The sequence below is a fragment of the Chiloscyllium plagiosum genome, unplaced genomic scaffold (genome assembly GCF_037043375.1).
Source record: "Chiloscyllium plagiosum isolate Xiang-an unplaced genomic scaffold, Cpla_swu_hap1 HiC_scaffold_43, whole genome shotgun sequence".
Lineage (NCBI taxonomy): Eukaryota > Metazoa > Chordata > Chondrichthyes > Orectolobiformes > Hemiscylliidae > Chiloscyllium > Chiloscyllium plagiosum.
The window spans coordinates 26,240,291-26,256,341 of record NW_028270181.1 but is presented as its reverse complement, the minus strand read 5'-3'; the positions used below and the strand labels follow the sequence as shown (position 1 = coordinate 26,256,341).

Sequence of the window (16,051 nt, the reverse complement as noted above, 5' to 3'; positions counted from 1 at the left end):
GGAGAGAGGGGGGGGGGGAGAGAGGGGGGGGGAGAGAGGGGGGGGGAGAGGGGGGGGGGAGAGGGGGGGGAGAGGGGGGGGGGAGAAAGGGGGGGAGAGGGGGGGGGGGGAGAGAGGGGGGGGTGAGAGGGGGGGGGGAGAGAGGGGGGGGGAGAGGGGGGGGGGGGAGAGAGGGGGGGGGAGAGGGGGGGGGAGGGGGGGGGAAGAGAGAGGGGGGGGGGAGAGAGAGAGGGGGGGGGAGAGAGAGGGGGGGGAGAGAGAGGGGGGGGGGAGAGAGAGGGGGGGGGAGAGAGAGGGGGGGGGGAGAGAGAGGGGGGGGGGAGAGAGGGGGGGGGGAGAGAGGGGGGGGGGGGGGGAGAGAGAGGGGGGGGGGGGGAAGAGGGGGGGGGGAGAGCTCCGGTCTTCTATTAGATTTTACTCAATTTAATTTGGAGCAATTTGGTTGCAAGTTGCTTTCATTCTTATTTTTAAATTCTTAAATAAAATTAAGGTTCCAGAGAACATTTTCTACTTACATCTGAGGGACAAAAATATATTGTGGACAAACAAACTTTAATGGTGTTAGCCTGACATTGATTCCAAGATCAGGATTTGTTACTTCTGGATATTAGCTTAATTCCATCTTAATTTGGACTTAAATTGGCTTTCCCACAACAAACTTTAAAAGGCACTGAAGGCTTGGAGACCCTGGCGACCTACACGCCTCTCAGGAACATCGCAAATGGTTGTTAAATAGAATGGCAGCCTAGTCACAGCCTATACAATAGCAGTAAAGCTCAGCTGTCAAAGATTTAGTGTTACAGTCCAGTTGCATTCCATGTTTTCATTCAGCTAAGGTTGTGGATGTGAACAGTCCTACAGGAATGTCAATCAAATTTGTAGATTGAATTTCTGTAATAATAACAAGTTATATGTTCATTTAGTAAGGGAATAATTGACCAGCATTACAAAATAAACTTTTTTTTTCCAGTGAGCTGTTTGACTTAGAAATGTTCTCAACAAAAACAGGTGGTGAAGTTTACAGATTCCAACAGAATTCAAGACATTTACAGTCTACCTCTAGTCTATACCTACCAGACTGTCACTTTGAGGCTGGCTCATTGCATCGTCAGTCACTGAGCTGAGCACATTGTCGACAGAGTTCACTTCACTGAAGACCATGAGTTTTTCCATAGGAACAGCTCACTCAGTCCCTCAATCCCGTTCCAGCGAGAGATAATGGGATGCTCTGTATCTCAACTCCAAACCTCTCAACACATTTGGCCCCCAAAAATCTATTGATTTATTAACTAAACTAGCTACTGCTTTGAGTTCCATACTTTAATAATACTTTTAACAATATACAATCAAATTCTTTTCTGAATGGCCCAATTATAAGATCATATCTCCACCTTCTGGAGCTCACACTAGAGAATAGTTTCTTGACCTACTCTTTCAATTCTTTTCAAAATTGAAATAACCCCAAATCAAATCATTGTGACCACCTCTATTCAATAGAATACCTGAACATATGTTGAATATGTGAGATCTTGTAATTCACCCCTTGATATTGTGATAACATTCTGTGAACATGAATTGCACTCCTTTCATGACCAACGGGGGTATTATATCTTGTTTGTGAAATGTAATTGCCTAGAATCATACAATACTCCCAAAGTGACTAAACCAGAGCTTGTTATGAAGGCAGCTTTACAAAAAAAGAAAATAAATGCTGGCTGACCAGTTGCCTTTCCCACCTTTAGTCTGAACTTACTGATTAGAATAGAACGGAGAGCAACTTTGCTTTCTCACGACAGTAACACTGGAGATGGCTTTGAGAGAGACACCAAAAGAACAAAGAATCTAAGTAATCATCATCAATAAGAAATCAATTTTTTGCATGTCACACTCCAAGTTTGAAGTTTACAAACTGTGGATCTCAACCTACATCTGACCCCTCCCCCATACTGCTCACCAACTCTGGATAATTTGTCTCTGAAGGTCTACTCTATTTATTTTGTACAAATCTAAACATAATTCAGTGTTACTGGCTTAAAAAGGAAAATCATTTTGAAACAGCATTTACAAGTGATGCTTTCCCTCAGATTTACTGCAACAAGTTAAAAGCAAAATGTGCAAACATAATAAAATCTGCATTTGAATTACCAGCATTTCTGGAATCTCTACTTTAAAGCAACACACAAAAGGTCACTTCAAACTAATTATAAATGCTAATATAAAGACTAGGTGTCTCTGTTGCATGTAATGCAAGGGATTTTAAGAATGTAGCCTCTGACTAACACGGCAAACATGATACTCTCTAGGCAAGGGTTAAAGCAAACTTTGAGGTAAAAAAAAATAGAAGAAAGAAATGTTCAATCTTTTCCTTGAGATCGAGCCAGGCAAATGCAAGCCTCCACATCAAGATACAGTAGACCAGGAGTAACTGGTTTCCCAGTCGCTCCTCTATAACAAGCTGAAGGGTGTAATTTGGCCTTGACCTGAACACCTCCCTGCAAGCACTACTTAGCAACTCACTGAAATAATTTTTCTTCCAAAATATCACCAAATATAAAGCATGATTTGTGCACTCAGAGGGAACATAAACCTTTGGTGACAGAACTAAAGTATCTTAACAACACTGACAATAAGAAGCAATACACTTTGCCAGGGTCAGCTTCAGCCAGAACTGAACAGACCTATAGAAAGGATTTCTCTCCACAGATGCTGACAGGCTAGAGGCTCTCCAATAGTGATTTTATTCGAAAAGTGGAGCAGTCTGTCACATACAATCATTAGAGAAAGAGGTACACTGGCACTTCTATCATTACAGAATCCATTTAAAGTCTACTTAACACGTTAGAGTGATATTAATTTCTCAAATTAGGTTAAAGGGCAGAAGTGGAAGTTAGCAAATGAGCAGTAGTTATTTCATTTCCAGAATCAACAATAAAACACCTGCCAATTTTCCAGCTCTTTTCTTCAATTGAGAATGCACCATTGTCGTGAGATGATGTACAGAATGATTAGAATGGTCTCAAAGGAAAGTCAACATAGAGTAGGGATGCAGTAAACATCCTGAGAATAGGGCATATATCATTCAAAGACAGACAGGTGGGCTAAACAGGAACTGTCTCTCAGCAAGGGCAGCTATATCACTTATATGCTGGTTGCTGGTATCGGATATTAAGCACAATTGCTGATCCACAAAGTGTTTACATTGTATTAATTCAGAACTCCACTGGATCTGAAACGTAAACGAGAAAGCAGAGACCAATTCAACTGCACAGAGTTAGCACTCCAGACTGATGGCTAAACACAGCAGAGCCTTTGCCAACATGACAACTCTGCAATTCAAAGCAACCAAGTGCTCTGACATTTTTAATGATGTTTATCCAGATATGCACTGACTGCTAAATTGAAACTTGCACAAAACTATTCAAAACCTGTTTTATTACGACAATGGAGATCCGCCAGTCTATCTGGTCTCTAGGCAACCAGTTCTTCCTTTCATCAAGGAAATGCTTTTATTCAAGGTTCTGAGCCAAACGCCTCGTCCAGAATGAACAGTATTACAATTGATGACCGATATTCAGAACTGTTAGACACTTCTTGGAAGAGAAAATACTGCAGATGCAATAAGCTGCATAAGTAGTTACCACATCCAGTTTATATGGATAGTGCTAGTTGTATAAATGGTGGATTCAGCTGTCCAACTTTAGACGAAACACCTTCATTCTTGAAGGGACGGAGATTTAAAAATAGTGTCACCAGCATTTGCCAGCCTTCATTTCAGTATTTTCAGATGGGAATAAATGCATTCCCAAGATTCAAGTGAATTGTCTCCACCCTTTGTTTATTCTATCCATGATATTCAGCCATAAAAGTAAAAACAAAATGAGGAATAAATACTAAAACAAATTGCTGGTACAACTATGTATACATCACTCAAAATAAAGTGAGGTTCTTGGGATCATGGTGAAGAACCAGATGCAAAATGGATGTCTGAGGCATGGCAATATGTGTGGTTGGATCACCAGATTCCTAATCAATTGACTACCACACTCAGTTAAAAACCATTTCCCTCTTAGTCCATGTTTGGACAACTCAACAATGATCTGTGCCACACTATCGTACATCATTGAGGAGGAATAGAAGACCTTAACTTAGCAAGCAGGAAGAGATTTTTCCTTCAACTTACGCACTTTGCTAATGCAGAACTAAATGTTTTCAGTCAGTCAGTGATTGTTCAAACTGTTGGTAGCTAAGAATTCGGTATTTATGCTGAAGCTGAGAGACAATGCATTGCCAGGATAGAAGAAAAGTTGAAAGAGAGATATAAGAGCGAGATTAGATTCCCTACAGTTTGGAAACTGGTCCTTCGACCCAACAAGTCCACACCGACCCTCCGAAGAGTAACCCACCCAGACTCATTCCGCTACCTTGTATTTACCCCTGACTAATGCACATAACACTATTGAAAATTTAGCATGGCAAATTCACTTGACCTGCACACAGAGTCATAGTCATAGAGATGTACAGCATGGAAATAGACCCTTCGGTCCAACCCGTCCATGCCGACCAGATATCCCAACCCAATCTAGTCCCACCTGCCAGCACCCGGCCCGTATCCCTCCAAACCCTTCCTATTCATATACCCATCCAAATGCCTTTTAAATGTTGCAATTGTACCAGCCTCCACCACTTCCTCTGGCAGCTCATTCCATACACATACCACCCTCCATGAAAACGTTGCCCCTTAGGTCTCTTTTATATCTTTCCCCTCTCTCCCTAAACCTATGCCCTCACGTTCTGGACTCCCCAACCCAAGGGAAAAGACTTTGCCTATTTATCCTATCCATGCCCCTCAATTTTGTAAACCTCTAAGGTCACCCCTCAGCCTCCGACGCTCCAGGGAAAACAGCACCAGCCTGTTCAGCCTCTCCCTGTAGCTTAGATCCTCCAACCCTGGCAACATCCTTGTAAATCTTTTCTGAACCCTTTCAAGTATCACAACATCTTTCCGATAGGAAGGAGACCAGAATTGCATGTAATATTCCAGCAGTGGCCTAACCAATGTCCTGTACAACCGCAACATGACCTCCCAACTCCTGTACTCAATACTCTGACCAATAAAGGAAAGCATACCAAATGCCCTCTTCACTATCCTATCTACCTGCGACTCCACTTTCAAGGAGCTATGAACGTGCACTCCAAGGTCTCTTTATACAGCAACACTCCCTAGGACCTTACCATTAAGTGTATACGTCCTGCTAAGATTTGCTTTCCCAAAATGCAGCACCTCACATTTATCTGAATTAAACACCATCTGCCACTTCTCAGCCCATTGGCCCATCTGGTCCAGATCCTGTTGTAATCTGAGGTAACCCTCTTCGCTGTCCACTACACCTCCAATTTTGGTGTCATCCGCAAATTTACTAACTGTACCTCTTATGCTCGCATCCAAATCATTTATGTAAATGACAAAAAGTAGAGGACCCAGCACCGATCCTTGTGGCACTCCACTGGTCACAGGCCTCCAGTCTGAAAAATAACCCTCCACCACCACCCTCTGTCTTCTACCTTTGAGCCAGTTCTGTATCCAAATGGCTAGTTCTCCCTGTATTCCATGAGATCTAACCTTGCTAATCAGTCTCCCATGGGGAACCTTGTCGAACGCCTTACTGAAGTCCATATAGATCACATCTACTACTCTGCCCTCATCAATCTTCTTTGTTACTTCATCAAAAAACTCAACTAACATCTTTGGATTGTGGGAGGAAACCCACACAGACAGGAAGACTATGCAAACTCCACAGAGGCAGGAATCGAACCCAGGTCCCTGCCACTGGAAGGCAGCAGTGCTAACCACTGAGCCACCCTGCCACCCTAAGAGTGAGAAAATCAGTTAGCTATGCTGAATGTAACCCATGTAACGTAACAATGGGCCTAAGAGAACGTGGGAATGTGTGACTGTGCTAAAAGCAACCATGACATAACAGGGCCAAATGTAGGTTGGTAAGCAACATGTAAGGATGCAACCAGGGTCTAGCTAATGAACTCTGTTGAGTCCTAGAGGTGCAGGCTCCCCAAGTGTTAGGTCTGCTTTCTTCACAGACCTGCTGAGTTTCTCCAGCAACTGATTTTGTTTCAGATCTCCAGCATCTGCTGTTTTATTTTGTTATGCAATAACAATTTCAGAATAAGGTTACATTCAGAGCAGCTGTATTTAATTTGAATTACTAGGGGTTTGGGGACAACGACAGGGACGTTGGGGGAATTAAAAGGAGTGCTGCAAGAAACTCACCGCTATTCTGGCTTGGAATTCTGCTGTTGGTACAACTGGTATAGTACCGCCATGCTTGCCAAACTTCCTTTCCAAACTTTCCTGAACAGACACTGAGGAGGAAATGGAACAAGATTATTGATTGGACAAAATCAAAGTTCAGTTAAGTAATTGATGGAAAATTTGCCCCAAGATAGTAATTTCTCCCCGATCCAAAGCCTTTGTAAAGCTTTCTAAGCTTTCCAAAGCTTTTTTGGAGGTAGACACAGAAATTTTAAGCAATTGGATTTGCAGAAAAAGGCCCAGCCAGGATGCATTGTGCTTTGCCAGATTCTAATTAATTTGTTTGTTGGCTCAATAGAACAAGGCATCTTCTGATTAAGGATTTCAAATGTGAATCTTCCAAGTTTTTCAGTCATCTTAAGGGGCTGATTAGATTTAGCATGCATTTGCCTCTTCAGCTATACATTGTACATTTATGTAGCACCTTTAATATAGTAAAGGATGCCAAGGCACTTAATATGAGCACAAACAGAAAAGACACAACCAAATACTTATTCAAACAAATAGGATTTATACAGAGTCGACAGTTTAGGGATGTGATACCAGAACTTCAAGCCTAGATATCTACAGTCCCAATTACTGAGAGTCAGCTGAAGGAAGTAGGGGAAATGTACAAGACACCAAATTACAGACTTCAAGGAGGATTATCCAACTGATTATGGGGGTGAAGCCATATATGGCTTATTTAGTGATTGCACTACAGAGTAGCAGAAGTAGGCTATTCAGCCCATTGAGTCTGCTATTCAATGAGATCATAGCTGATCTGATCATCCTTAACACAACTTTCCTTTCTTTTCCCTAAACATAGATTCCCTTACTGATTAAAAATCTCAGCCTTTAATATATTTAACCAGCCTCAACAACTGTGGTTTTAAAGAAAACTCCACAGATGCACTACCTTCTCAGAAGCAATTCCTCCTTATGTCTTAAAATGTGAGACCCCTTTTGAGATAACACCCTCTGGTCCTAGACTCTCCCACAAAGAGAAACCACCTTTCTGCATTTATCCTGTCATGTCCAAAAACTTGTATGTTTCAAGAAGGCTGTCCCCATTCTAAATGGGAATTGGTACAGGTCCAATACACATTTTCAACAGTAAATAATTAAGAAAGCTAACAGGATGTTTCACTTATTGCAAGGAAAATTGAATACAACAGTAGTGAAGCTATGCTTAAATTATACAGGTTACTAGAGAAACCACACCTGGAGTACTGTACACAGCATATTGGCCATATTTTAAGGAGAGATGTTAATACTTTGGAGGCAATTCAGAGAAGTTACTATACTGACTAATAGCTGAAATATAAACAGAAACAGCTGGACAAAATCAGCAATTCAGGCAGCATCTGTGGAGAGAGAGAAAGTAGAGTTAAACATTTTGGGTCCAGTGACCCTTCTTCCAAATGTCTGGAGAATTACTGAGGAGAGGTTGAGTAGATTGGACCTGTGCTGGAAATGTGTTGCTGGAAAAGCGCAGGTCAGGCAGCATCCAGGGAATAGGAGAATCGACGTTTCGGGCATAAGCCCTTCTTCAGGGCTTATGAAGAAGGGCTTATGCCCAAAACGTCGATTCTCCTGTTCCTTGGATGCTGCCTGACCTGCTGCGCTTTTCCAGCAACACATTTTCAGCTCTGATCTCCAGCATCTGCAGACCTCACTTTCTCCCTAATTATTTACTGTACCTGCTTACTGTGAATCATGCATGAAGACCCCAGACTTGTGAAATCTCTCAATTTATATAAAAAGTGTTTTTTTTTAATTCTTCCTGCAAAAAGTTGGATTTCACATTTTCCCAAATTACATTCCATTTGCCACATCTTTGCCCACTCACTTAATCTATCAATAAATTGGTTGTAACCTTGTGTCCTGTTTACAGCTTACCGTCCTACCTATCTTTGTGTCATAAGCATATTTGAAAATCAGACTTTGCCCCTCTTCAATAAGTCATTTATACAAGTTATAAAGAGTTGAGGTCTAAGCACTGATCCTTGCTTCACACAACTTTCTTTTGCAAGCCTGAAAAAGGACCATTTTACACCTATCAACTCTCTACCTCCTGTAACCAGCTTACCTTCCACGAAAACCAGTATGTTACCCCCAATACCATGAGCTTTTATTTCCTTCAATAACCTTTGATTTGTCACTTTGTTGCATGCCTTCTGGATATCGAAGTATAATACGTCCACAAGTTTCCCTTTATCCATAATATGTACCATCTCCTCAAAGAACTCCAACAGGTTGGTCAAACTTGATTTTCCTTTTACAAAATCATGTTGATTCTCCATGATTACACTGAACATTCCCAAGTGCCCTGCTTTAACCTTTCTAATAATAGCTAACATCTTCCCTGTAACAAGTGTTCAGTTGTGTTTCCTGCTTTCTGTCCCCCTCCTTTTAAAGGAAAGGAATTACATTCACTAACTTTCAAAGTAATGGAGCTGTCCTAGAATCAAAGGTGGTTTGGACAATTAAAGTCATTGCATCAAATATCTCACTGGCTCCTTCTTTTAAGACCCTCACACACTTTTTCTTCTTCCCCTCTGCCCTGCTTGCATTTGTATAAACCTTACTATTACTGATTGTTCAAAATAGGAAACAATCATAATTTGAAAAGTGGCTCTCTTCACAGATGCTGTCTAACTTGCTGAATGTTTCCAACATTGTAATTATTCTGGACTTTTTTCAATTGCTCCCAAGCTAAGGCACACCTGAAAATTCCAATAATTACTTATGCAGCAGTCAGACATTACCTTGTGATTCCTTCCCAGCCTACCAAATTACCCGTTACATTCTTTATAACCCGGTCATCACAAGCTTTTGAAAGGAAGCTACTGGCTCAGTTAACAATACATGTATGCTCACTGCAACTGCTCAAATTAAGGTAATGTTTTGTTGTTCAGTTAGTACGGTGTGTGGGGTCCTGTGGTGTCAAACTCAGAATAATAATGAGCAAAGGACGGAGCAATCTAAGTGTGGCTGAACTACTGCCTTTCGAATTGTGTTGCTGACTAGTTGACTGGAACCTTTGATAAATTTCAGCCATCATCTGCATCAGATTAAAATGAAGGACACAGGAATTAGTACATAAAATTAATATCCCTCAACTATTAATGAACACCAAATTACCCACTCCAATTACAACGTATTCAAGAACAGCTCCTATGGTGAAAGATTCCACCCAAGGAAACCTGTGACAGCTGTGGGGAGGAGGGTGACAGTGGGAGATAAAGAGACTATTTAGATAGAAGACTTTGAAGTAAAAAAAAAACCTACCTTAACAATTTTTAAGGACATAGATCAGGTTAAAAAAAAAGTGAGGATTTAAAGGAGTGCAAGTCAGGAATTCTTGAATGGTTTATGCCCAAAACATTGACTCTCCTGCTCCTGAAATCCTGCCTGACTTGCCATGCTTTTTCAGCACCACACTATCAAATCTGACTCTCCAGCATCCGCAGTCTTCACTTTCTCGGAGGATTTAAAGGAGCCAAGCAATTGCTAGCACTCAATTGGAACTCTATGACAGCCATGGAAGCTCATAATCCCAAAATTATGCCCAAATGTATATTGGGGTAAAGTTCCACATGGGTTTGTACTTTCCAGCATCTTAACCAAATGACCATTTGGAGGCAAGGATGGTAAATATTGTCCAAAACAGGTTTTATCCTAACTAAATGTCCATGCCACATTCCAGCAAGAATCAGTGACTAGCAATTAAGAGCAGAACTGCTGGCTGATTCGCTCCCCACTTCCCACACCAACCCTTTCTTGGCCTACAGACAGATACAAAATGTAATGGTTCATATAGTGTCTGAGTGATGGCTCCGGAACTTCCACTGCATCATTTGATTCATTGCGCTGTTAATTATAAATCCAATATGAAAAACTATAAGATAACTTGGCAAAGTTCTCCATGGAGTGTTAGCCTTCACTATTGTATTCCTACGTCTACAAGAAAGCATCATTACTTACTTAGTAGATGGTAGTTGGAGTCACGCTCATATTTGAAAGTCAAACGGCCATAGCTAACATGGTTCAGATTTTTCAGCCACTCAAAATAGGAAACTGTGACACCACCAGCATTCAGATATAGATCCTGCAAACACGGGTTACAAAAAAAAAGAAAGAGTTAGCCTTCTGATTGCCGTGATCCAGTTTGTGAAATTCAACAACACATTGATGGAGTGGGATTACTCGGAGATCCCATTCTGAGCTTCGCCAATGTAGGGACAGGAGACTAGTTGCTGTGTGCCCCAAAGTTAATAATTATGAAGCTGCACTTTCATATATCCCTAATGGACTTAACAGGAACAACTGTCAACCTGATCAGAAGTGTCCACTGCTAAGTCTCTTAAGTGCAATTGGTACAACACAGGGTTTGAGAGAGGACTAGAAGCCACAATGGGTAACCAGGTTTAGATAATTTACAATGGTCACTACAGTGAAATAATCTAACTTAGGAACACAAACAGAAATTGCTGGAGACACTTAGCAGGTCTGGCAACATCTGTGGAGAGAAAGCAGAGTTAATGGTAAGTTCGGTGATCCTTCTAAATTCAGAGTTTTGAAGGCTCACTGGATTTAACAAGTTAATTGTATTTTTTTCCTCCACACATACTGTCAGACCTGCAGGTTTTAGATCTCTCCCATCCAAAGTTCTTTGTTTTATTCTAATATAGGGTCTTACTACCTTTTTCAATACTGTTGTTCTTGTTAGGTACACATTGTATATGATAAGATTTTCTGGTGTTTCAATGTTGCATTCACCATGATGCACATTTAAGACAACAAATATAAAGCTATACATATTGTGGGATTCCTCTTGGTTGGGGAACCAGCAACAAGCAGTTACAAATACAACAATTCCATGAAGTGTTGGAGGAAGATGGCCATATAAGCAGAGGGCTACAATTCCCTGGAGTGTGTGTTCTGCCATTCAATTAGATAATCATTGATTAATTTTAGGTATCATAAACCCTTGATACTATTAAATATTAGTCAAATCAATTGAACTGATGTTAAAAGCTCTTTTTTCCTGTTTTGAGTCTGGCAGGGACTGTTCCACGTTTGCACCACCTTGTGCATACTTTTCAGTATGATCCTAAATGGTCTGATTACAATGGAGCATAGCCTTAAAGATGTAATATTCCTTTCCAACTATTTCTTTAATCACCTTTGACACAAGCAGATCACCCCTTCTACACGTAAGGGAACAGTCTGCAATTTGCCTTCCTAGTTTAATCTTTTTCATCTTGTTGTCCATCTGGTGAATGACAGGTTAGGAGAAACATCCTTCACGTGGGGGCTGTTTGAGCTCAGATTATTTTACCACAGGATGCAGACAGGTAACAGTGGATTTTAAAATGGAAACATAAATAAAACAGCTGAAGGGAATAGAACCAGAGAACGCAAATAACATGTGTTTCCTCTGGCAAGGACTGTGACATGGGAAGAATGGCCTCAAGGTTTACACCTTCATTGTTTTATACATCATTATACAAGCTTAATCCTTCCCATTTATGCATAACGTGCAGTATTTTTAAAATTTCATAAATAGCATTAAATGGAATTGTTCATTTGACTGGCTTGTCAAGTGTCCAAATGTGTTTCTTACTTCTTGTATAGGCTTATGTTTAAACAAATTTTAAAAACAGGAGTGACTTATTCAGAAATTAGTACTAATTAATTCCTTTTGGTAAAATTGCTTCAGTAATGCCTTTTGTAATTGCTTCAGTAATATTCTCCAGTTTACTAGTTGTACTATTGGCATATTTCTCGCAAGAGTAGTCTATGGACTAAGCACGTAGGTGAGATAAAGTGAAAACTACAGGACAGCAAATTTAGATTCGGTTTGGACTACTTTTTTTTTAATTGAATGATCCTTACCAGCTCCTAAAAAGAGAGTGTATTTGGTAAATATGGTTGTCTGTTAGTTTAAGGGTCATGTGATGTTATGATGACACCAGGCATTTTGGCAGGAAACAGCTTAATCTTGCTACCTACAGAGTAAACATCTCCTTAATGATGTTTTGCTATTTAACACTTCAGCCTGGTACTTCATGAAACATCACACTAACTCATGGGGGCAAGGACTTGTGGAACTCTACACTGGTATTAGCCACAGTTTACTTCATATTTCAAAACCTAAAAAGAGGGTTAATGTCACACAAATGAAGTCTGCAATCCCTTGCATTTAGAATCAAGGCTGATGAAATTAAAAAGAGAGAAACTACTTTTCTTGTGGAGAAAGTTCAGAACAAGGAGGCATAGTCTTTAAAATTCAAGCTAGGTCATTACAAAAATACACAGAATGGAGATCTTTCTCCCTCAGAAAGTTGCCAAGGGTCAGAAACCAATTGAAATATTCAAAACAGACTTTTTTTTTTAAAAAGGCAAAGGCGTTAAGAGTTATAGGATAAAAGAGACAAAAGGAGTTCTGATGCAGGAGTAGAGTGGTGCTGGAAAAGCACAGCAGTTCAGGCAGCATCCGAGAAGCAATAAAATCGACGTTTCGGGCAAAAGCCTTTCATCAGCGATACAGGCAGAGTGCCTGAAGGGTGGAGAGATAAATGAGGAGGGTGGGGATGGGGAGAAAGTAGCATAGAGTACGATAGGTGAGTGGGGATGGAAATGAAGGTGATAGGTCTGGGAGGAGGGTAGGGGAAGGTAGCAAAGAGTACAATGGGTGGGATGAAGGTGATAGGTCAGAGAGTAGGGTGGAGTGGATAGGTGGAAAAGAAGATAGGCCGGTAGGACAGATCATGGGGATGGTGCTGAGCTGGAAGTTTGGAACTGGGGTGAGGTGGGGGAAGGGGAAATGAGACTGGTGAAGTCCACATTGGTGCCCTGGGGTTGAAGTGTTCCAAGGTAGAAGATGAGGCGTTCTTCCTCCAGGCGTCGGGTGGTGAGGGAGGTCCAGGACCTCCATGTCCTCGGCTGAGTGGGAGGGGGAGTTGAAATGTTGGGCCTCAGGGCGGTGTGGCTGATTAGTGCAGGTGTCCCAGAGATGTTCCCTAAAGTGCTCTGCTAGGAGGCGTCCAGTCTCCCCAATATAGATGAGACTGCACCGGGACCAACGGATACAATAAATGATATTGGTGGATGTGCAGGTAAAACTTTGATGGATGTGGAAGGCTCCTTTAAGGCCTGTGATGGAGGTGTGGGCGCAGATTTTGTGATTCCTGCAGTGGCAGGGGAAGGTGCCAGGACAGGAGGGTGGGTTGTTGGGGGGCATGGACCTGACCAGGTAGTGACAGAGGGAACGGTCTTTGCGGAAGGCGGAAAGGGGTGGGGAGGGAAATATATCCCTGGTGGTGGGGTCCGTTTGGAGGTGGCAGAAATGTCAGCGGATGATTTGGTTTATGCGCAGGTTGGTAGGGTGGAGAATGAGCACCGGGGGGGGGTTCTATCCTTGTTACAGTTGGAGGTGTGGCGTCTGAGGGCGGAGGTGCTGGATGTGCTGGATGTGGAGGAGATGCGTTGGAGGGCATCTTTAACCACAGGGGAAGGGAATTTGCAGTCTCTAAAGGAGGCCATCTGGTGTGTTCTGTGGTGGAACTGGTCCTCCTGGGAGCAGATACGGCGGAGGTGGAGGAATTTGGAATACGGGATGGCATTTTTGCAGGAGGTAGGGTGTGAAGAGGTGTAATCCAAGTAGCTGTGGGAGTCGGTGGATTTGTAAAAAAATGTCGGTGTCAAGTCAGTCGTCATTAATGGAGATGGACAGGTCCAGGAAGGGGAGGGAGGTGTCAGAGATGGTCCAGGTAAATTTAAGGTCAGGGTGGAATGTGCTGGTGAAGTTGATGAATTGCTCAACCTCCTCGCGGGAGCACGAGGTGGCGCCAATGCAGTCACCAGTGTAGCGGAGGAAGAGGTGTGGAGTAATTACGGAAGATGGACTGTTCTACGTAGCCAACAAAGAGAAAGGCATAGCTGGGGCCCATATGGTTGCCCATGGCTACCTCTTTGGTCTGGAGGAAGTGGGAGGATTCAAAGGAGAAATTGTTAAGGGTGAGGACCAGTTCAGCCAAACGAATGTGTGTGTCGGTGGAAGGGTACTGTTGGGGACGTCAGGAGAGGAAAAAACGGAGAGCTTGGAGGCCCTGGTCATGGCGGATGGAGGTGTACACAGATTGGATATCCATGGTGAAGATGAGGCATTGGGGGCCGGGGAAATAGTGTCTTGTGGAGGGCATGGGTGTTGTCTCGAACGTATGTGGGGAGTTCCTGGACTAGGGGGGAATAGGACAGTGTCGAGGTAGGTAGAGATGAGTTCAGTGGGGCAGGAGCTTGCTGAGACAATGGGTCGGCCAGGGTGGTCAGGCTTGTGGATCTTGGGAAGGAGGTAGAACCAGGCAGTGTGGGGTTACCGGACTATGAAGTTGGAAGCTGTGGGTGGGAGATCTCCTGAGGTTCCACATGGTCTGGGAGATGATGGTTTAGTGATGGGAGGTGGGGTAATGGTCGAGGGGGCGGTAGGAGGAGGCGTCCTCGAGTTGGCGTCTGGCTTCAGTGGTGTAGAGGTCAGTGCGCCAGACTACCACTGCACCTCCTTTCTCTGCTGGCTTGATGGTGAGGTCGGGATTGGAGTAGGAGGACCAGTTCCAGCACAGAACACACCAGATGGCCTCCTTCTTTAGAGACCGCAATTTCCCTTCTCACGTGGTTAAAGGGGATGCCCTCCAACGCATCTCGTCCACAAAGAGTCATAGAGGTGTACAGCATGGAAACAGACCCTTCGGTTCAACCCTTCCATGCCGACCAGATATCCCAACCCAATCTAGTCCCACCTGCCAGCACCCAGCCCATATCCCTGCAAACCCTTCCTATTCATATATCCATCCAAATGCCTCTTAAATGTTGCAATTGTACCAGCCTCCACCACATCCTCTGGCAGCTCATTCCATACACGTACCACCCTCTACGTGAAAAGGTTGCCCCTTAGGTCTCTTTTACATCTTTCCCCTCTCACCCTAAACCTATGCCCTCCAGTTCTAGACTCCCTGACCCCAGGGAAAAGACTTTGCCTATTTATCCTATCCATGCCCCTCAATTTTGCAAACCTCCAAGGTCACCCTTCAGCCTCCGACGCTCCAGGGAAAACAGCTCCAGCCTGTTCAGCCTCTCCCTGTAGCTCAGATCCTCCAACCCTGGCAACATCCTTGTAAATCTTTTCTGAACCCTTTCAAGTATCACAACATCTTTCCGATAGGAAGGAGACCAGAATTGCATGCAATATTCCAGCAGTGGCCTAACCAATGTCCTGTACAACCGCAACATGACCACCCAACTCCTGTACTCAATACTCTGACCAATAAAGGAAAGCATACCAAACGCCTTCTTCACTATCCTATCTACCTGCGACTCCACTTTCAAGGAGCTATGAACGTGCACTCCAAGGTCTCTTTGTTCAGCAACACTCCCTAGGACCTTACCACTAAGTGTATAAGTCCTGCTAAGATTTGCTTTCCCAAAATGCAGCACCTCGCATTTATCTGAATTAAATTCCATCTGCCACTTCTCAGCATCCCGCACCTCAGTCCTCAGACCCCACCCCTCCAACCGTAACAAGGACAGAACCCCCCTGGTGCTCACCTTCCACCCTACCAACCTTCACATAAACCAAATCATCTGCCGACATTTCCACCACCTCCAAACGGACCCCACCACCAGGGATATATTTCCCTCCCCACCCCTTTCCGCCTTCCGCAAAGACCGTTCCCTCCA

The 16,051-nt window shown here is 43.1% G+C and overlaps 1 protein-coding gene across 1 annotated transcript in view; it reads right to left on the bottom strand.

The window, feature by feature from the left end:
* LOC122541765 (glutamate dehydrogenase, mitochondrial) overlaps positions 1–16,051 on the bottom strand; it is an 83,059-nt gene that overhangs the window by 7,614 nt on the left and 59,394 nt on the right. Inside the window, exons 10-11 of the mRNA XM_043678718.2 lie at positions 10,298–10,421; positions 6,287–6,378 (exon numbers count right to left, since the gene is read on the bottom strand). Of these exons, the coding sequence (XP_043534653.1) occupies positions 6,287–6,378; positions 10,298–10,421 (216 nt within the window). The remainder of the gene's footprint in view (positions 1–6,286; positions 6,379–10,297; positions 10,422–16,051) is intronic.